This window comes from Pan troglodytes, chromosome 19 (assembly GCF_028858775.2).
Source record: "Pan troglodytes isolate AG18354 chromosome 19, NHGRI_mPanTro3-v2.0_pri, whole genome shotgun sequence".
Classification (NCBI taxonomy): Eukaryota; Metazoa; Chordata; class Mammalia; order Primates; family Hominidae; genus Pan; species Pan troglodytes.
This window is the reverse complement of record NC_072417.2, coordinates 88,912,261-88,928,893: the sequence shown is the minus strand read 5'-3', so window position 1 is coordinate 88,928,893 and position 16,633 is coordinate 88,912,261. Positions and strand designations below refer to the sequence as shown.

Genomic DNA, 16,633 nt, shown 5'->3' with positions numbered 1-16,633 from the left:
GCCAACAGCCCATCTCTCTCAGGTGGAAGTCCTCAGCCCCTTATCAGACATCGTCCTCTGCCCTCCCTCCCTGGTTTTCTAGGACCTGGACGGCATGGATGCTGATATCTTAGGTCTGAAGAAATCTAATTCAGCCCCTAGCAAAAAAGCTGCAAAGGACCCTGGGAAAGGAGAGCTGCCCAACCACCCCAAGCCTGCAGGTGGGTCAGTAGCCAGTGAGAAAGGTGCGTGGGAGACGGCTCCTCGCATCTGCTAGGGAGACTTTGAGAACGTGGAAGATGCTAGTAGGAAGCGTTCATGTCCTTGGGTTTTCTCTGCACAGGATGGAAAGGCCAAGGAGCATTTGTGCGTGTGTGTGTTTGAGTGTGTGTGGTGGGGTAAGGGGACAGCTTGAGTTTCCTCCCTTCCTCAAGCTGTTCCAGGCCCTCTGGGTCCAACATGGGCAGCTCCTGGAGAAGCTGTGTGAGTTAAAATGGAGAACTCTATGGTAGCCTGTGCCTCTCCTGAACCCATGTCTCTGGAGTGACTCATGATGAGGAAGCAGAGGTAGCTCCTACCTCGTTCCCCTGCCAGAAGCCCATGGGAGAACTGGAGACTCCTCCCTTGGCTGTGCCCATGGCCATGAGCCCCCAGCTTCCCAGGAAGAAGTGCACCCCATCCCAGGGGCCCCAGTCCATGATATGGGAGGAGGACTTTGGCCAGGAGAGACTCAGGCCCATGACCTTGTCTTCTGCTTCCTGCAGGGGGTGCCATTCCCACCAAGAAGTCACTTCCGTCTCCCAGCAGCTCTGGGCATCAGAACAGGAGGTTTTCTTCTGAAGGTACCATAGGCTCCTGTCATGCCTCTGGGACACTCTGGTTTGGGAGTGGAGCAGCCTAGGTATGCTTGCTGGCCCGAGGCCCAGCTGCTGCCTATGTCACATGGGTGCCACTGGTTTACTTCCTCGTGAATTCATGTCGGGACCAGTTATATTGTATTGGCTGAGATATTAGGGAACTTATTTGCAAAGACCTTAAAGCCAGGCATCAAACTGAAGATCTTCCCAAGTATAGGAAGGAGCCCCTTTCCCGTCATGAATGTGTGGATATTTTACTTCTCTTCTGACGCTTGAGGGACATTTCCAGAAGGCCATGCAGCCTGCAGAGTCAGAGGCCCCATGGGCAAGCCTGAGGCAGGCCCCGTAGGTCCAGGGCCGCCCTCCAACTCCCTCTCTCCTTGCCCGGCCTGTCTCTTTGTGGAGTCCCCGTTGCCCCAGGCCCCACCCTCCAGATGCCAGGGGGCTTGTTTATGTACTGGAGCAGCTAGAAGCCTTGACTCGAGCGCTGCTCCCCAGTTCAGGCTTGCTTTTCCTCAACTAAGTGCTGCAGTCTGACCTGTGCTTTCCCTTCTGCTGTGAGACTTGGAAGACCCATTGGGAGGACTTCTCTCCTATGATGAAGGAGGAATCACCAAGCAGCCACCTGTAACACAGAGTAAAACAGCTTCTGACAAGAGCCCCAGCACAGTGAGAGATCAAGGTAGGGTGGAGTGGGCTCATTTCTCATCCTGGAGGAAGAGTTTATTGGCAACAAGCTAACCAGCCTTTCTGGTGCAGAACCAGAGGCCTCTCCCAGGTGGGGACCAGAGGTCTAAGGTCCAGTACAAAGAGATCATCAGCCTTTAGGAATAGGAAGGTAGGACGTGTGAGTCTGGGAGTAGGCTGGAGGAATTGGGTCCCGTGGACAGACCAGGCAGGTCTAAAGCCTGTCGTCCTACCCAAAGGTGCAGAGAAACCACCCCCAACCCCATTCAGATATCACAGTTGAGGGCAAGAAGGCTGCAGGCATTGGGCCTTGTTTTGTCTTTCAGGTCCCTCTATTCCTCTAACTCCTGGGGACACCCCCATCCGAAAAAAAGAAGAATTGTTGTTTGATGATGGGGATGACATCATGGCCACCTTGGGGTTTGGAGACAGCCCCAAAGCAGAGAAGAGGCAGATAGGAGACCAGTAAGGATCCCTGAGTAGGCCAGGCTGCTGCCTCAGGTTCAGGGAAAAGCTGGTGGACGGGTACTGTGGGATTCCCGAGAGCCCCTCATACCTACACATTCCTGCCATGTGTCCCGTCCTGCAGGGAAGGGCCTCGCCCTGCTCGCTCCACGCTGGATGAGCTGCTGGGTCGAGGCACGGCCACCAAACTCCTGGCCCGCCCGGGCACCGGGGAGCACAGGGAGTTCAAGCTAGACAAGAAGTACCAGAGGCCACAGGGTAAGGAGGCTTGCGGGGGCCGCAACAGGACGGGAGGGAGGCCTCTAGATCAGGCTTTCATCACAACCTATAATAAGAAATCAGCCTCACATCCTGATACACACATGCGATTATACACGTCTATAGCTGAGACAAAATAATACTTACTGTGAAATAATACTTACCGTGACCACCGTTCGTGCTCAGTTGTCTATGATTGAGATGCTGTTTGATTTGGAAACACACTGGCTGTGACACATTAAGCTGGTTTCTCAGCCCTCTCATGGGTAGCAGCTCGCATTTGAAAAGCACTGCTCTGGCCATGTTTCTCAAAGCATCAGCCCACAAGCTGTCTGCTGAGAATCATTCTTGTGACACATGCCGCTCGCTGGACCTGACCTCAAGGGATCCTGGGGCAGGGTCTGGCTACTGCAAGTCCACTGCATCTTCCTGGCCAGTGCCTGAGGTGCTCCCTTCACAGCAGCTTCCCTCTGCTTGTCTTACACAACAAGCTACCAAATTCAGCTTTTGTTAGAATTTTGCAGCCGCAAATGAGCTTGGTTCCCCTACTCCAGATCATGGTCACAGGCTCCTTAATTCACAGACAGTGAAGATACGTGGGGTGACGAGGACTTCACCTTTGGAGCCTATCAGCCCACTGTGGTCTCCTCTGAGGGCCGGCAGTCCCGCCGGCAGTCTGTCAGGTAAGTGGGGCCTGCAGGAGGCTTGGCCTCTTGAGACCGGTCAGCCACTGGGAAGACAGGCCCCTGCAGCTGTCCCCTGTCCCACCCGAGAGTCTCATGTGGGAGGCCACAGGGTACAAGGCCCTCAGCTCTGCAGGTGCTGAAGGAAGCGGGAGATGGCCTGGTCCCGCCAGCCCAGAGTGGTGGAGATGGCCCCAGTGGGAGCCCCCATCCCAGACGCTGCTCAGGTTCGCCAGTGCCCCACCCAGCCTCAGAAGGAAAGGGGCAGGTGGGCCTGCCTCCACCTAAAGCCCCTGAAATCATAAAAGGCTGTGATGTCGCTCGGTCTCCCCAAGGAACATACTTCCCAATGGGTAGCAAGACCACTGGCATCTGCGGTGGTTTCTTAGACCCCACTTCCCAGGAACTCTGCTGTCGAACCTGCCGTGACAATTCTGACAGCATGATCCTCTCAGTTTACAAAAAAAAAATTAAATCAGTGATAGGATTTTCTGAGTTTGGAGTTCTTTTCCCAGTATATATTTTAAACTTTGTATTTTGAAGTAATTTCAAACTTCAAAAGTCGGCTGGGTGTGGTGGCTCATGCCTGTAATCTCAGCAGTTTGGGAGACCGAGGCAGGTGGATCACCTGAGGTCAGGAGTTCGAGACCAGCCTGGCCAACATAGTGAAACCCTGTCTCTGCTGAAAATACAAAAATTAGCTGGGCGTGATGGTGGGCGCCTGTGATTCCAGCTACTTGGGAGGCTGAGGCAGGAGAATAGCTTGAATCCTAGAGGCGGAAGTTGTGGTGAGCTGAGATTGCACCACTCACTGCACTCCAGCCTGGTCAATAGAGCGAGACTCCGTCTCAAAAAAAAACTTCAGAAGTTGTAAGAACAGCACCAGGAGCCCCTCTCATCCTTTCCCAGGTTCAGCAGTTGTTCCCATTGTGCCAGGTTGGCTTCTTCATCCTCTTTCTATCTGAATAGCTCTAAGCACATCGGCATTACTTCCCACACCCAGTACGTTCTTAACCCTGGGAACCTGCTGCCACTGGTCAGTGACAGATGAAGGCCACGGCCGAACAAATGAAGTAACTGTTGTTGGAAAACCTGGAAACCACTTGATCCAACTTATTATTATTTTTTTTAGACAGAGTCTCACTCTGTCGCCCAGGCTGGAGTGCAGTGGCATGATCTCGGCTTACCACAACCTCTGCCTCCCGGGTTCAAGCAATTCTCGTGCCTCAGCCTCCCAAGTAGCTGGGATTACAGGCGCCCACGACCACACCTGACTAATTTTTTTGTGTTTTTAGTAGAGATGGGGTTTCACATGTTGGCCAGGCTGGTCTTGAACTCCTGGCCTTAAGCGATCTGCCCACCCTGGCCTCCCAAAGATCTGGGATTACAGACATGAGCCACCGTGCTCGGCCTGATTTTTCTTTAGACCTGTGTGCCCATGGCTGTCATTTGATCCTGTTCCTGTTCTCTGTGGGTAGAACTGTCCCTGGTTCATGTGATGGAAGTCAAGGTCTCTGTACTTCGTGGTGTTCTACAGACAGCACGTGGCCTGCCACCTGAGCCGGTCCAGGAGCCACTGCTCACTGGGCCTCAGCTGACTGTGCAGGGTCCCTGGGCATCGTGACGCCCAGCTGCAGGCTGCTAGGGGGCCACTGGGACTGGCTGTTTCCCCTGCCTGACACCCTCCTTTCTGTCTTGAAGTAGGTTCTTAGCAGACAGTGGCCCAGACCCCAAGGGAGAACCAGGCTCCAAACAGAGCCCTCCAATGGCTTCCAGCCCCATCCAGCCCAGGAAGGGAGGAGCTGACTGGTTGGGCCTCAAGGACGAGGACTTGGACCTGTTCCCTGCCTCACCCACCAGAGAGGCCCATCGGGAAAGTTCAGTGCCTGTCATGCCCTCAGTGCCTCCTCCTGCGAACCAGCACTCCACGCCAGCTGGGCTGCCCCCCTCCAGGGCAAAGCCACCAACTGAAGGTGCAGGGTCCCCTGCCAAAGCCAGCCAAGCTTCCAAGCTGCGAGCCTCCAAGGAGGAGAAAGAGGACTGGCTGAGCCATGCCCTGTCTCGGAAGAAGTCCCAAGGCCTGGCCAGAGAGCAGCATGCTGGGACCTCTGAGGGCCTGCGTTTGGCGGGGACAGCGGGCCATCCCCCTTCTGGCAGGTACTGACTTAGGCTGCTGTGGCTAGTAGGGGGAGGACTGGCTGGGGACTTGAGGAGCCCCTTTGCCCCTTCACCTGTCGCAGCCTCAGTCAGCAGCTGGGGAACAAGGCAGGGCGCCGTGGCCACAGAGGCCGCTTCTTGGCTTTGCTACTCTGCCTTTTGGGCACTGCAGAGAGAGCCTCTGGCTCCCAGGCTTGCCCCAGGGACATACCCAAGAAGGAGGGCTGTTGACATTCATGCCCTGACCGCCATGGGGACAGGTGCTAACTTGATCGAGGAGAAGACAGAGGGTCCCTGAGGTGGCAGACACACCGCTGCCCTGTCACAGCGCCCTCAGGCTGGAAGCCCCGGCATCCAAACAGCCGGTGCTTCTGCCAACTCCACTGAAGCAAGTATGGCGTGTGTGAGCTGAGATGTCCCTGTGCTCTTTGAGAGTGTTAGAGGAGACCTAGTGGCCGAGAGGCGCCTCTTGGAGAAGCCCTTATCCGTGGGGCAGGATAGCGAGTGACCTCTGAAGGCAGGAAGGCACAAGGGGCCAGCAGGCTGGGGGAGTCCAGAGGAAGTGGTGAAATGTGCTGTGGCCAGAGCCCAGGGGAGTGAACTGGGCAATTTGTGACAGCCCAGGGACATCACCCTGTCCTGGGGTTGATGACAGGAGGGCAGTTTTGACTTTGACCTGAGGCCGAGGGGAAAGCTCAGGCCAAAACAGAAAAGAGCCTGTCTCTTCACTGACCCGTGAGCCGAGAAAGAGGTGGAAATAATGGGAAAGGGAGCCAGCCAGATTTGGTAGACTGAGCAGAATCCTAATCTAGAGCTGAGCCAAGTTAAGTGGACTGGAACAGGGCTCTGAACTTGAACTTGACTCCAGTGTCTATAACATTTCCGTTGTCACTGCTTGGACAGTGTCCATTCACTGCACCACGGTGGACATTGAGGCAGGAAGGGGGTACTGGAAGGGAAGAGATGCCCAGAAATCCCAGGAGCTCAGACGTGGGAGGAGAACGCCCCAAGACGGGATGGTGGAAGCAGGAGGAAGGGGGGCCACGAGCTTCACGTGTGAAGCCCGTCCTGGGCCCTGTCTTCATCCAGCCTGACCTGGGCCTTCTGTCACCTTCACCTTGAACGCTGCCTTTCCTCAGCCAACCTCTCACCAGCACACAAGGGCTTGAGCACGCAGCTGCTGGAGGGCGCTCTGGAACAACTGCACGAGAAAGACCGTGTGTCAGGCCTGGCGTCTTGGGGTAGGCCTGGGCTGCGGGCTGAGTGGGAATGAGAGCATGGTGGGCAGCACAGGCCTCTGTCTGAGAGAGGGACACAGAGGCTGTTCACCCTGCCCCTGCCCCGTCCCCGTGTCCCACACAGAGGCTGCCCACCCTGCTCTGTCCCTGTGCCCTACACAGAGGCTGCCCACCCTGCCCCATCCCTGTGTCCCACCTAGAGGCTGCCCACCCTGCCCCGTCCCCGTGTCCCAGCAGAGGCTGCTCACCATGCCCCATCCCTGTGTCCCATGTAGAGGCTGCCCACCTTGCCCCATCCCCGTGTCCCACCTAGAGGCTGCCCACCCTGCCCCGTCCCCATGTCCCACGCAGAGGCTGCCCACCCTGCCCCGTCCCCGTGTCCCACACAGAGGCTGCTCACCATGCCCCATCCCTGTGTCCTCAGGTCCCCTGTGACTCAGAACCATGCCGCCTCAGCACTCCCTACAGGTTCCCCAAAGAGGGGAACAGCCCCTGGAGACCTCTCAGCCACTGGTTTGTTTTTTGTTTGCTGCTTCATTTGGGAGTTTAACCCTGGGTGAGGAAGAGGTGCTTTGAGCTTCCTTTGGGGTCCCTGGGACATGAGTTACACCAGCCCCTCCTGGACACTCGCAGGCCCAGAGCCCTGGGCCTCCTGCTCATTTCTCTGCTGTTGATGTTTCAGAGCCTGCCACGTGTTTCCCGAGCACCCAGAAACCCACAGAGCCTTCCGTGCCTGTCCAGGTAGGGGTGTGGGCAGACAGGTCTAGCTCAGGGCCTAGGGAGCAATTCTCCATGCCCAGGGGCAACACCCACAGTTTGACCTGACGACCCGCCAGGAAAAATGTGTCAAACATACCAAATGTGACGTCAGCCAGCTCCCCGGGCACCCCCGACTAGAACTTGCCTGAATTTCTAGCCTCGCTGCTCCTGGGCAGAGCTGGGTGTTAATTTGCCTACATCAGTGGGGAGTTTGAGGAGGCAGCCAGGCCGGGGAGCTGGGATGCTGCAGTCAGAAAGCAGGGCCGCAGGGTCCTGTTCCGTCAAGAAAGCCTCCTCCACCCTTGCCATCCTCCCACCACACCTCTGCCTCTGTTTCCCATGTGTGGCAGTCACCTGTGACACCTGGGCCTGGGAGGTGTGCCCCCCCCCCCCCGCCCCAGGAGTGTGTCCCTGGGAGATGGTGGGTAGGGGACAGCTCGTGGGAACCAGATTAGTGTCAACATGTGGGCTTCAGGCCTGACAGGAAAAGCCAGCATCAGCTTTTGTCATAGCGAAGACTCTGCTGGGGTTCAGCCATTTGTCTGGGAAGCCGGAGACCATGCTGGAGAGGAAGCTGTTCCGGAGGGTGGAGGGAGACATGCTCCTGACCAGACCTGCAAGGGGAGGTACACTGGGGACTGCTCAGCCGCAGTGACTGTGACTTTCCAAGGCCTTGGCCCCATCTGCAGCCACAGATCAGATGCAGGGAGGTCCAGTGAGCAGTGGGCCAGGAGGTAGCTGATCTCAGCTGGGCCCCTGTCCCCTCCCTAACCAGGAACACCTCTCTTCCTCTCCTCCAGCCCCTGCTCCCAGAGTCCCTGGCCCGGAGCCTGCTGCCGGGCACAGAATACCAGAAGCAGCTCCTGGCAGCACAGGTGCAACTTCAGAGCGGCCCCACTGAGCTCCAGGCCGAGCTGCTGCAGAGCCAGGCCCGGCTGGCAGAGCTGGAGGCCCAGGTGAGGGGCAGCGGGGCCGCTGGCGCTGGGGGCAGGGTTGCGACAGGAGGGGACACTGAGAGTGGCTGGAAGCTTCCCCAGGAGGGAGGAAGGGCTGTTGGCACAGGGCAGCGTGGAGTACAGCCACCTCCCCTCCCTGGTTGCTGGCCCTCCTGCTGTCTCCCAGGTGCGGAAGCTGGAGCTAGAACGGGCCCAGCATGAGCTGCTGCTGGGGAGTCTGCAGCAGCAGCACCAGGCAGACCTGGAGCTCATCGAGAGTGCACACAGGTACCCTGGCGCTGGCCCCAGCTCTGCCTTGGATCTCACACTGACCCCAAAGGCCACCCAGTGTGCCTGGAGAGGCCTTTAGGCGGCAGCCCTCTGCCTTCCTTGCGCCATGGCTGGGTGTTCTGTTGGCAGAAGCCGCATCAAGGTGCTAGAAACATCGTATCAGCAACGGGAGGAGCGGCTCCGGAGAGAGAACGAAGAGCTGTCAGCTCGGTATCTGTCGCAGTGCCAGGAGGCCGAACAGGCCCGTGCTGAGCTTACGGCCCAGCACCAGCGGCGCTTGGCGGCCATAGCGCAGGAGAAGGACCAGGAAATGGAGCGGCTCCGGGAGCTGCAGCGGTGAGGCCCAGGGACAGGCAGCTGGGGAGCAGGCTTGCAAGGAGTAGCCGGAAGAGAGCCATCCCCATGAGACCCTTCGCTGTGGCTCAGCAGCCTTTGGACAGGGGTTGGGTCCTTCCCTCCCAGTCCAGTGAGTGAGGACTGAGGGCTGAGCACACTGACCCATCACACCCATGGGTGGGGGTGCCACCTGCTCTTACAGAGGCAGGAGGGGGTACCCACAGGCTGTTCAGGCACGGCATGGCAGCAGCAAGCCGCCCAGGGTCTAACTAAGCACAGGGTCATCCACTCGCCTGCTCATGCAGTAGAGGCTAGAAACAAGATCCACCTGGGAAAGGCTTGCGCTGTTGTGCCTGCCATGTTTATAGGGTTGCCTTTCTAGAAGAGAAGGAAACTAAGAAAAGTTACCTAAGGGAGTCAGAGGTCGATGAAGGCAGAGGCAGCCTTTTAAGACTGCTCAGGGCCGGGTGCAGTGGCTCACACCTGTAATCCCAGCACTTTGGGAGGCCGAGGTGGGAGGATCACTTGAGGCCAGGAGTTTGAGACCAGTCTGGGCAACACAGTGAGACCTCATCTCTAAAAACAATTTTTAAATTAGCTGGCATGACAGTGCACTCCTGTAGTTCCAGCTACTTGGGAAACTGAGGCAAGAGGATACCTTCAGCCCAAGAGATCAGGGCTGCAGTGAGCTATGATGCCACTGCACTCCAGCCTGGACCACAGAACAAAACCCTGTCTCTAAAAACATTTAAAAAACAAAACACTTGGGAGGCCAAGGCAGGAGGATTGCTTGAGGCTAGGAGTTCAAGACCAGCCTGGGCAACATAGTGAGTCCTCATCTCTAGGAAAAAAAAAAAAAAGAAAGACTGCTTGGGGCCGGGCGCGGTGGCTCACACCTGTAATCCCAGTGCTTTGGGAGGCCAAGGTGGGCAGATTGCCTGAGCTCAGAAGTTCGAGACCAGCCTGGGCAACACGGTGGAAACCCCATCTCTACTAAAATATAAAAAATTAGGCATGGTGAGCGCCTATAGTCCCAGCCACTCGGGAGGCTGAGGCAGGAGAATTGCTTGAACCCAGGAGGCAGAGGTTGCAGTGAGCCGAGATCATGCCACTGAACTCCAGCCTGGGCGACAGAGTGAGAAACTCTGGGTGACAGAGCAAAACTCCATCTCCGAAAAAAGAAAAGCTGAATAATGGGAGGAATGCCCATCTTAGTGCGTGTAGCATTGAGGCACCATGACAGATAAGACAGAGGAGCTGGGGAAACTGAGGCAGTGCCCGGCGGAGGAGAGGCCTGGGAGCAAGGGCTGCACGGAAACACGCCCTTCCACGAGGAGTTACCGCATCAGGGTGATCCAGCTCAGAGTGACCGCCTTCCCCTCCCGCCTCCCCTCAGGGCGTCCATCCTAGACATGCGCAGAGACCACGAGGAGCAGCTGCAGCGGCTAAAGCTGCTGAAGGACCGAGAGGTCGATGCGGCCACCAGTGCCACCTCCCACACGCGGTATGTGCGCTGCCCCAACCATGCCCGCCTGAGGTTGGGGGCCGGGAGGTCCCCGAGACCTTCAGGAGGGGGTGACCCAGTCTTCTTCCAGGTCCCTGAATAGCATCATCCACCAGATGGAGAAGTTCTCCAGCAGCCTGCACGAGTTGTCCTCCCGCGTGGAGGCCTCGCACCTCACCACCTCCCAGGAGCGGGAGCTGGGGATCCGGCAGCGTGATGAGCAGCTGCGGGGTACGCCCTCCCCTCTCAGCCACCCGGGCTCCTGGTGGGAAGGGGAGCAGCTGCTGAGCACCCTGTGGGTTGCCCCCAGCACTGCAGGAGCGGCTGGGCCAGCAGCAGCGGGACATGGAGGAGGAGCGGAGCCGGCAACAGGAGGTCATCGGGAAGATGGAGGCGCGGCTGAATGAGCAGAGCCGGCTGCTGGAGCAGGTGAGGCCCGTCCTCCTGGCCCTCCTGCCACGGGGCCTCTTCTCCAGGGCACCCGCAGGTGTGGCGGCACTCCCCTGACCTCACTTCCTCAGGAGGTCAGCGCCCCACCTGCCGCTTCCTGCCTCTACATCTCCCTGCCCTGGCCAGGCCCTCAACACTGCCCACCTGAGCATGCAGGGGCCGCCTGGCCAGGCCCCCACCACGCCCTGCCCGCTCCTCAGCACCGCAAGCCCCTCGGCCACCTTGGCTGCCCTCCGCAGTCTAGCCCCCGCAACCATCAGCTGCACTTCCCACTTCCTGACACTCGAATCTGTCACATTAGCTGAGGCCTGACATTGGGACAGATGCTCTTGCCCATTAAATGTCATCCTAGCCTCTTCAGCTCTCACAGAGACATTTGAACTCCCTAGATACCTTTCATATATAAGCACATGCTTTATTTAAATAATGATGACCTTAGCCAGGCACAGTGGCCTGTGCCTATAATCCCAGCTACTTGGGGGGCTGAGGCAGCAGGATCACTTAAGGCCCAGAATTTGAGACCAGCCTAGCGAGACCATAAAAAAATTTTTTTATGCCAGGCAAGTTGGCTCATGCCTGTAATTCCAGCACTTCGGGAGGCCAAGGCTGGAGGATCACTTGAGGTCAGGAGTTCGAGACCAGCCTGGCCAACATGGTGAAACTAAAAATAAAGAAATAAAAAACTAGCCAGGCGTGGTGGCGCATGCCTGTAATCCCAGCTACTAGAGAGGCCGAGGTGGGAGAATCGCTTGAATCCAGGACACGGAGGCTGCAGTGAGTGGAGATCATAACATGGCACACCAGTCTGGTTAACAGAGTGAGACTCTGTCTCAAAAAAATAAATAATAAAAACATTTAAATTTTGTTTTAATTAACTGGGTGTGGTGGTGCACACCTGCAGTCCCTGCCTTTGCTCACATCCTTTTCCTTACCTGTGGAAATCTTTCTAGGCTGAATTCAATGGTAATGAATCTTTCGATGCTACCACCTCCACAAAGCCTTCCTTGTCCTCCCACCTATCTTTTTGTCCTCAGCTAGTAGTTATCATCTTCTAAGGTTTTACAAAGCACTGTTATTTTTTAGAGACAGGGTCTTGCTCTGTTGCCCAGGCTGGAGTGCAGTGGTGTGATCATAGCTCACTGCAGCCTGACCTCCTTGGCTTAAGCCATCCTCCTGCCTCAGCTTCCTGAGTAGCTGGGACTACAGGCGCAAACCACCACACCCAGCTAATTGTGTATTTTTTACTGAGATGTGGGTCTCGCCATGTTGCCCAGGCTGGTCTTGAACTCCTGGGCTCAAGCAATCTGCCCACTTAGGCCTCCCAACATTTTGAGAGTACAGGTGGGAGCCACCACGCCTGGCCAAAAAAAAAATTTTTTTTAGAGATGGGGTCTCACTGTCACTCAGGCTGGAGTGCAGTGGCAAGATCTCAGCCCACTGCAGCTTGAACCTCCTGGACTCAAGCAATCTTCCCACCTCAGCCACCAAGTAGCTGGGATCACAGGTGCATGCCACTATATCCAGCTAATTTTTTGTATTTTTTGTAGAAACGGGGTTTTGCCATGTTGCCCAGGCTGATCTCAAACTCCTGAGCTCAGACAAGCTGCCCACTTTGGCCTCCCAAAGTGCAGGGATTACAGGCGTGAGCCACCACGCCCAGCCAAAAACTTTTTTTTTTTTTTTTTTTTTTTTGAGTCAGAGTCTCGCTCTGTCACCCAGGCTGTAGTGTAGTGGCGCAATCTCAGCTCACTGCAACCTTCACCTCCTGGGTTCAAGGGATTCTTCTGCCTCAGCCTCCTGAGCTACTGGGATTACAGGCAACTGCCACCACGCCCAGCTAATTTTTGTATTTTTAGTAGAGATGGGTTTCACCACGTTGGCCAGGCTGGTCTTGAACTCCTGACCTCAGGTGATCCACCCATCTCAGCCTCCCAAAGTGCTGGGATTATAGGGCTGAGCCACTATGCCCGGCCCAAAAAAATGTTTTTAAAGAAGAGAATAAAAATATCCCACTAGTCAGAGATGTCCACTGCTGACCTGATATCTATCCTGTAGCCATATCAACATAGATAGAGATGCTTTTATGTTGTGAAGCATTTTCATTCACCTCTTCATTTGGTAACTGTGTTAAGCATCTGCCTGGGGTCAGGCACAGTGAAGCTCTCGCCTTGTGCTGTGTGTGTGGCTGGGCCCACAGCACAGCATTAAGCCACCCCGTGCTTAGCCTGCTTGGCTGATGGGTGAGGACAGGCAGAGTGTGTAGCTGGCGATTCAGCGGCAGGGATGTTGCTGCTCTTTGGCCCTCCCAAGCTGCTAGCCTTGGTGCTGTTGGAGACCTGAGGGTTGGGAGGGCACCTGCTGGGTCCTTCTCTTGGGCAGAATCGTGCGGGCTGGGCCCTGGCAGTGCCTCCCAGGCACCCCTCATTTTGTGCCTCTTTGGGAAGGACGTGTCAGTGGCATAGTGTGGGAGACACTGGTGGGTTCATGCAGCTTCTCAGGGAGTGGCCAGGCGTGATCCTCAGGGCGGGAACCACGCTCTCAGTCCTGCCCTGGGCCCTACAGGAACGCTGGCGGGTGACTGCCGAGCAGTCCAAGGCGGAGTCCATGCAGCGCGCCCTAGAGGAGCAAAGGAAGGTCACGGCCCAGCAGATGGCCATGGAAAGGGCGGAGCTGGAGCGGGCCAAGGTGAGTCAAGCCACCGCACTCAGCCCCTGCCCCTGCCATTATGCCCAGGGACACTCACCCCGTGCCTTCACCCCCACATCCCAGAGCGCCTTGCTGGAGGAGCAGAAGTCTGTCATGCTCAAGTGCGGGGAGGAGCGGCGGCGCCTGGCTGCCGAGTGGGCGGAGTTCTCCGCGCAGCAAAAGCTGAGTAAGGAGCGGGCCGAGCGCGAGGCCGAGCGGGCATTGCAGGTGGACACCCAGCGGGAGGGCACCCTCATCAGCCTGGCCAAGGTAGGGCCCAGAGCCTCCGGACAGTTGAGGGCCCAGGGTTGCCTGCGCCCCTCCATCTGGACACATCCGCTTCCAGTCTTAGGAAAGGAGAGTGTAGCACTAATGTCACAAGAGCATAGGGATTAAAACAGTAATCGCATCATCATGCTAACATCTTCCTCGTATTGTCCCAGGTGCATTATACACATTTTATTTGATCCTCATATTCCCATGACTTTGGTCATTTAGAAATGAGGAAACCGAACTTCAGAGTTGAGCCTGCCACAGTCACGTGGCTTGTGAGGGCAGCACTCCGGCTTGGCCCCAGGCTTCTCTGGCTCTCCCTGGAAGCCCCTGGCTCCACCACCTCCTCCCAGGGGCAGGGTGGGCAGAGGGGACCCTAGAGTCCTGCACAGAGCGCAGCGCAACTCCTGGGAGGAGAATGCAGTAGGGCCTCCGCCGTCTCCAGGAGCAGGCTGAGCTGAAGATCAGGGCCAGCGAGCTCCGGGCCGAGGAGAAGCAGCTGGCAGCGGAGAGAGCAGCCCTGGAGCAGGAGCGGCAGGAGCTGCGGCTGGAGAAGGAGAGGATCAACGCCACCGCCCTGCGTGTCAAGCTCCGCGCCGAGGAGGTGGAGAGCATGAGCAAGGTGCTGCTCGGGCACATGGGCGTGGGCGCATCTGAGCCCAGGCAGCCCTGACCCAGGCGGCCTCCCTGCAGGTGGCCTCCGAGAAGTACGAGGAGGGGGAGCGGGCATTGCGCGAGGCCCGGCAGGTGCAGGCAGAGCAGCAGGCCCGGTTGCAGGCGGTGCAGCAACAGCAGGAGCGGCTGCGGAAGCAGGAGCAGCACATGCACCAGGCAAGGCTCCCTGAGTGTATGGCGCCCCTGCCCCTGGCACCCCCAGCCTCCCACCTCACAGCTGAGTCCTTCTTTCCGGGGGAACGGGGACAGGAGCATCTGAGTCTGGCCCAGCAGAGGCTGCAACTGGACCGCGCACGACAGGACCTGCCCTCTAGCCTCGTGGGTCTGTTCCCCAGGGCCCAGGGCCCTGCAGCCTCCAGCCAGAGTGGTGAGTGGCTCCAGAAGGAAGGGCCGGCGGCTCAGGACTGGGCAGGGGCAGTGCTAGGAGTGGGCAGGCCCTCCTCCAGCCGCTCCAGTTAAGGTGGCCAGCTGGGTTTTATAGTCGCCTTATTTCTTTTTTAAACAAATAATGTGTTAATTTTAGATAAATCAGAAATAAAGAGAGGAACACTATTATGAAAAATGTCACCTTTTTGTAACTCTGGACTCAGGAAAAAAAAGGAAATAAAAAAAGTCATTGTCAGGCTGGGCGTGGTGGCTCACGCCTATAATCTCAGCACTTTCGGCGGCCGAGGCAGGCGGATCATCTGAGGTCAGGAGTTCAAGACCAGCCTGGCCAACATAATGAAACCCCGTCTCTACTAAAAATACAAAATTAGCCGGGTGTGGTGGCAGGTGCCCGTAATCCCAGCTACTCAGGAGGCTGAGGCAGGAGAGTCACTCGAACCCGAGAAGTGGAGGTTGCAGTAAGCCGAGATTGTGCCACTGCACTCCAGCCTAGGGGAGACTCCGTTTAAAAAAAAAAAGTCACCCTCAACGCCACTCCCGAGTCTTGAGAGAACCACTTTTCACTTTTAACATTTTGGTGCATAAGTTCCACTCTGGTACTTTTTTTTTTTTTTTTCTTTTTTGAGATGGAGTTTCACTCTTGTCACCCAGGCTGGAGTGCAGTGGCATGATCTCGGCTTAGTGCAACCTCCACCTCCTGAGTTCACGCGATTCTCTTGCCTCAGCCTCCCAAGTAGCTGCGATTACAGGCATGTGCTACCATGCCTGGCTCATTCTGTATTTTTTAGCAGAGATAGGGTTTTGCCATGTTGGCCGGGCTGGTCTTGAACTCCTGACCTCAGGTGATACACCCGCCTTGGCCTCCCAAAGTGCTGGGATTACAGGCATGAGCCAACACGCCCAGCCTGGTACATGTTTTTAAAAACAAAATTAGGATTGTATGTGTTTTTCAATAACTTTACTTTTTTTACTCAGTAATGTACACGTGGAACAGGTATTCAGATCAGTCATTAAACATTTAGTCAATTCCCAATCAGCACAGTTTTCCACTGTGAGGCTGCTCTGTGCTGAGTGATTTGTTGTCTTAAAGAGAAAGAGTACCCAGTGGACATCTTCCTACATATGTGTTTGTACCTTTGCCTGATTATTTCACTGGAATAAATTCCTATAAATGGTCTTGCCAGGTAGGAGCAGGTATGCATTTGCCAGAGGCTTCTGAGAGTTAGTGCCATTGCACCCTGAGTATATGGCCAGGGTCCACCCACTGGCGGGGGGAGCAGCTCTGCAGGAACAAGCTGTGACCGCCCGGTATTTCCACCAACACTTTGGTCCCTGACTTCCTCCTTGGCCTTTTCAGCCCTCATGCCTCCTGCTCCCACCACCCGTTGGTGCAGCCAGCCGCCGACTGGCCTGGACCCCAGCCCCTTGCACCTCCATGCCAGGCTGGTGCTGCTGAGGCACATGGCAGAGCAGGTGAGTCTCTCCTGGCCTTGGGGATCCTTGTGTTCACGAGTCCTTCCAGCTCAGGGCAGAGGCAGGGAGGAGCACATGGTAGCCCTGGGGAGGGGTGACCCCAGCTCCTGGGGAGTAAAACTGCAGTTTGCTTAGTGAGCCAATGCTCAGACTTCCACACTAGGCCAGGTTCTGTGCAAAGCAATTTGCATATGTCATCTCAGTTAAACCTCATGATAACCTATAGCAATAATGATAACAGGCTGGGCACAGTGGCTCACACCTGTAATCCCAACACTTTGGGAGGTTGAAGCAGGAGGATCACTTGAGCCCAGGAGTTTGAGACCAGCCTGGGCAATATGTTGAGACCCCGTCTCTACAAAATGAAAAACTAAAAAAATAGGACCAGGTGCGTGGTTCACACCTGTAATCCCAGCACTTTGGGAGGCTATGGTGGGAAGATTACTTGAGCCCAGGAGTTCGTGGCCAGCCTGGGCAACATAGTGAGACCTCATCTCCACAAAAAAATAGCTGAGCGTGGTGGCATACACCTGTACTCCCA

The 16,633-nt window shown here is 56.4% G+C and overlaps 1 protein-coding gene across 17 annotated transcripts in view; it reads left to right on the top strand.

Moving 5' to 3' along the window:
* The window catches only part of FBF1 (Fas binding factor 1), a 31,358-nt gene that overhangs the window by 12,916 nt on the left and 1,809 nt on the right, over window positions 1-16,633 (top strand). For 9 of the 17 annotated variants that reach the window (XM_063799309.1, XM_016930909.3, XM_063799308.1 and 6 more), the window contains 22 exons: window positions 83-200; window positions 744-821; window positions 1,399-1,518; window positions 1,850-1,988; window positions 2,113-2,246; window positions 2,830-2,929; window positions 4,634-5,086; window positions 6,226-6,327; window positions 6,749-6,837; window positions 7,007-7,065; window positions 7,884-8,039; window positions 8,206-8,306; window positions 8,439-8,645; window positions 10,042-10,149; window positions 10,241-10,380; window positions 10,460-10,578; window positions 13,162-13,284; window positions 13,369-13,554; window positions 14,003-14,179; window positions 14,251-14,388; window positions 14,482-14,599; window positions 15,977-16,092. In XM_063799309.1, coding sequence (XP_063655379.1) covers window positions 83-200; window positions 744-821; window positions 1,399-1,518; window positions 1,850-1,988; window positions 2,113-2,246; window positions 2,830-2,929; window positions 4,634-5,086; window positions 6,226-6,327; window positions 6,749-6,837; window positions 7,007-7,065; window positions 7,884-8,039; window positions 8,206-8,306; window positions 8,439-8,645; window positions 10,042-10,149; window positions 10,241-10,380; window positions 10,460-10,578; window positions 13,162-13,284; window positions 13,369-13,554; window positions 14,003-14,179; window positions 14,251-14,388; window positions 14,482-14,599; window positions 15,977-16,092 — 3,081 coding nt within the window. Of the gene's footprint in view, window positions 1-82; window positions 201-743; window positions 822-1,398; window positions 1,519-1,849; window positions 1,989-2,112; window positions 2,247-2,829; window positions 2,930-4,630; window positions 5,087-6,225; window positions 6,328-6,748; window positions 6,838-7,006; window positions 7,066-7,883; window positions 8,040-8,205; window positions 8,307-8,438; window positions 8,646-10,041; window positions 10,150-10,240; window positions 10,381-10,459; window positions 10,579-13,161; window positions 13,285-13,368; window positions 13,555-14,002; window positions 14,180-14,250; window positions 14,389-14,481; window positions 14,600-15,976; window positions 16,093-16,633 lie in introns of all 17 variants that reach the window. The other 8 variants (XM_063799307.1, XM_063799310.1, XM_054670688.2 and 5 more) reach the window with 1 other exon arrangement.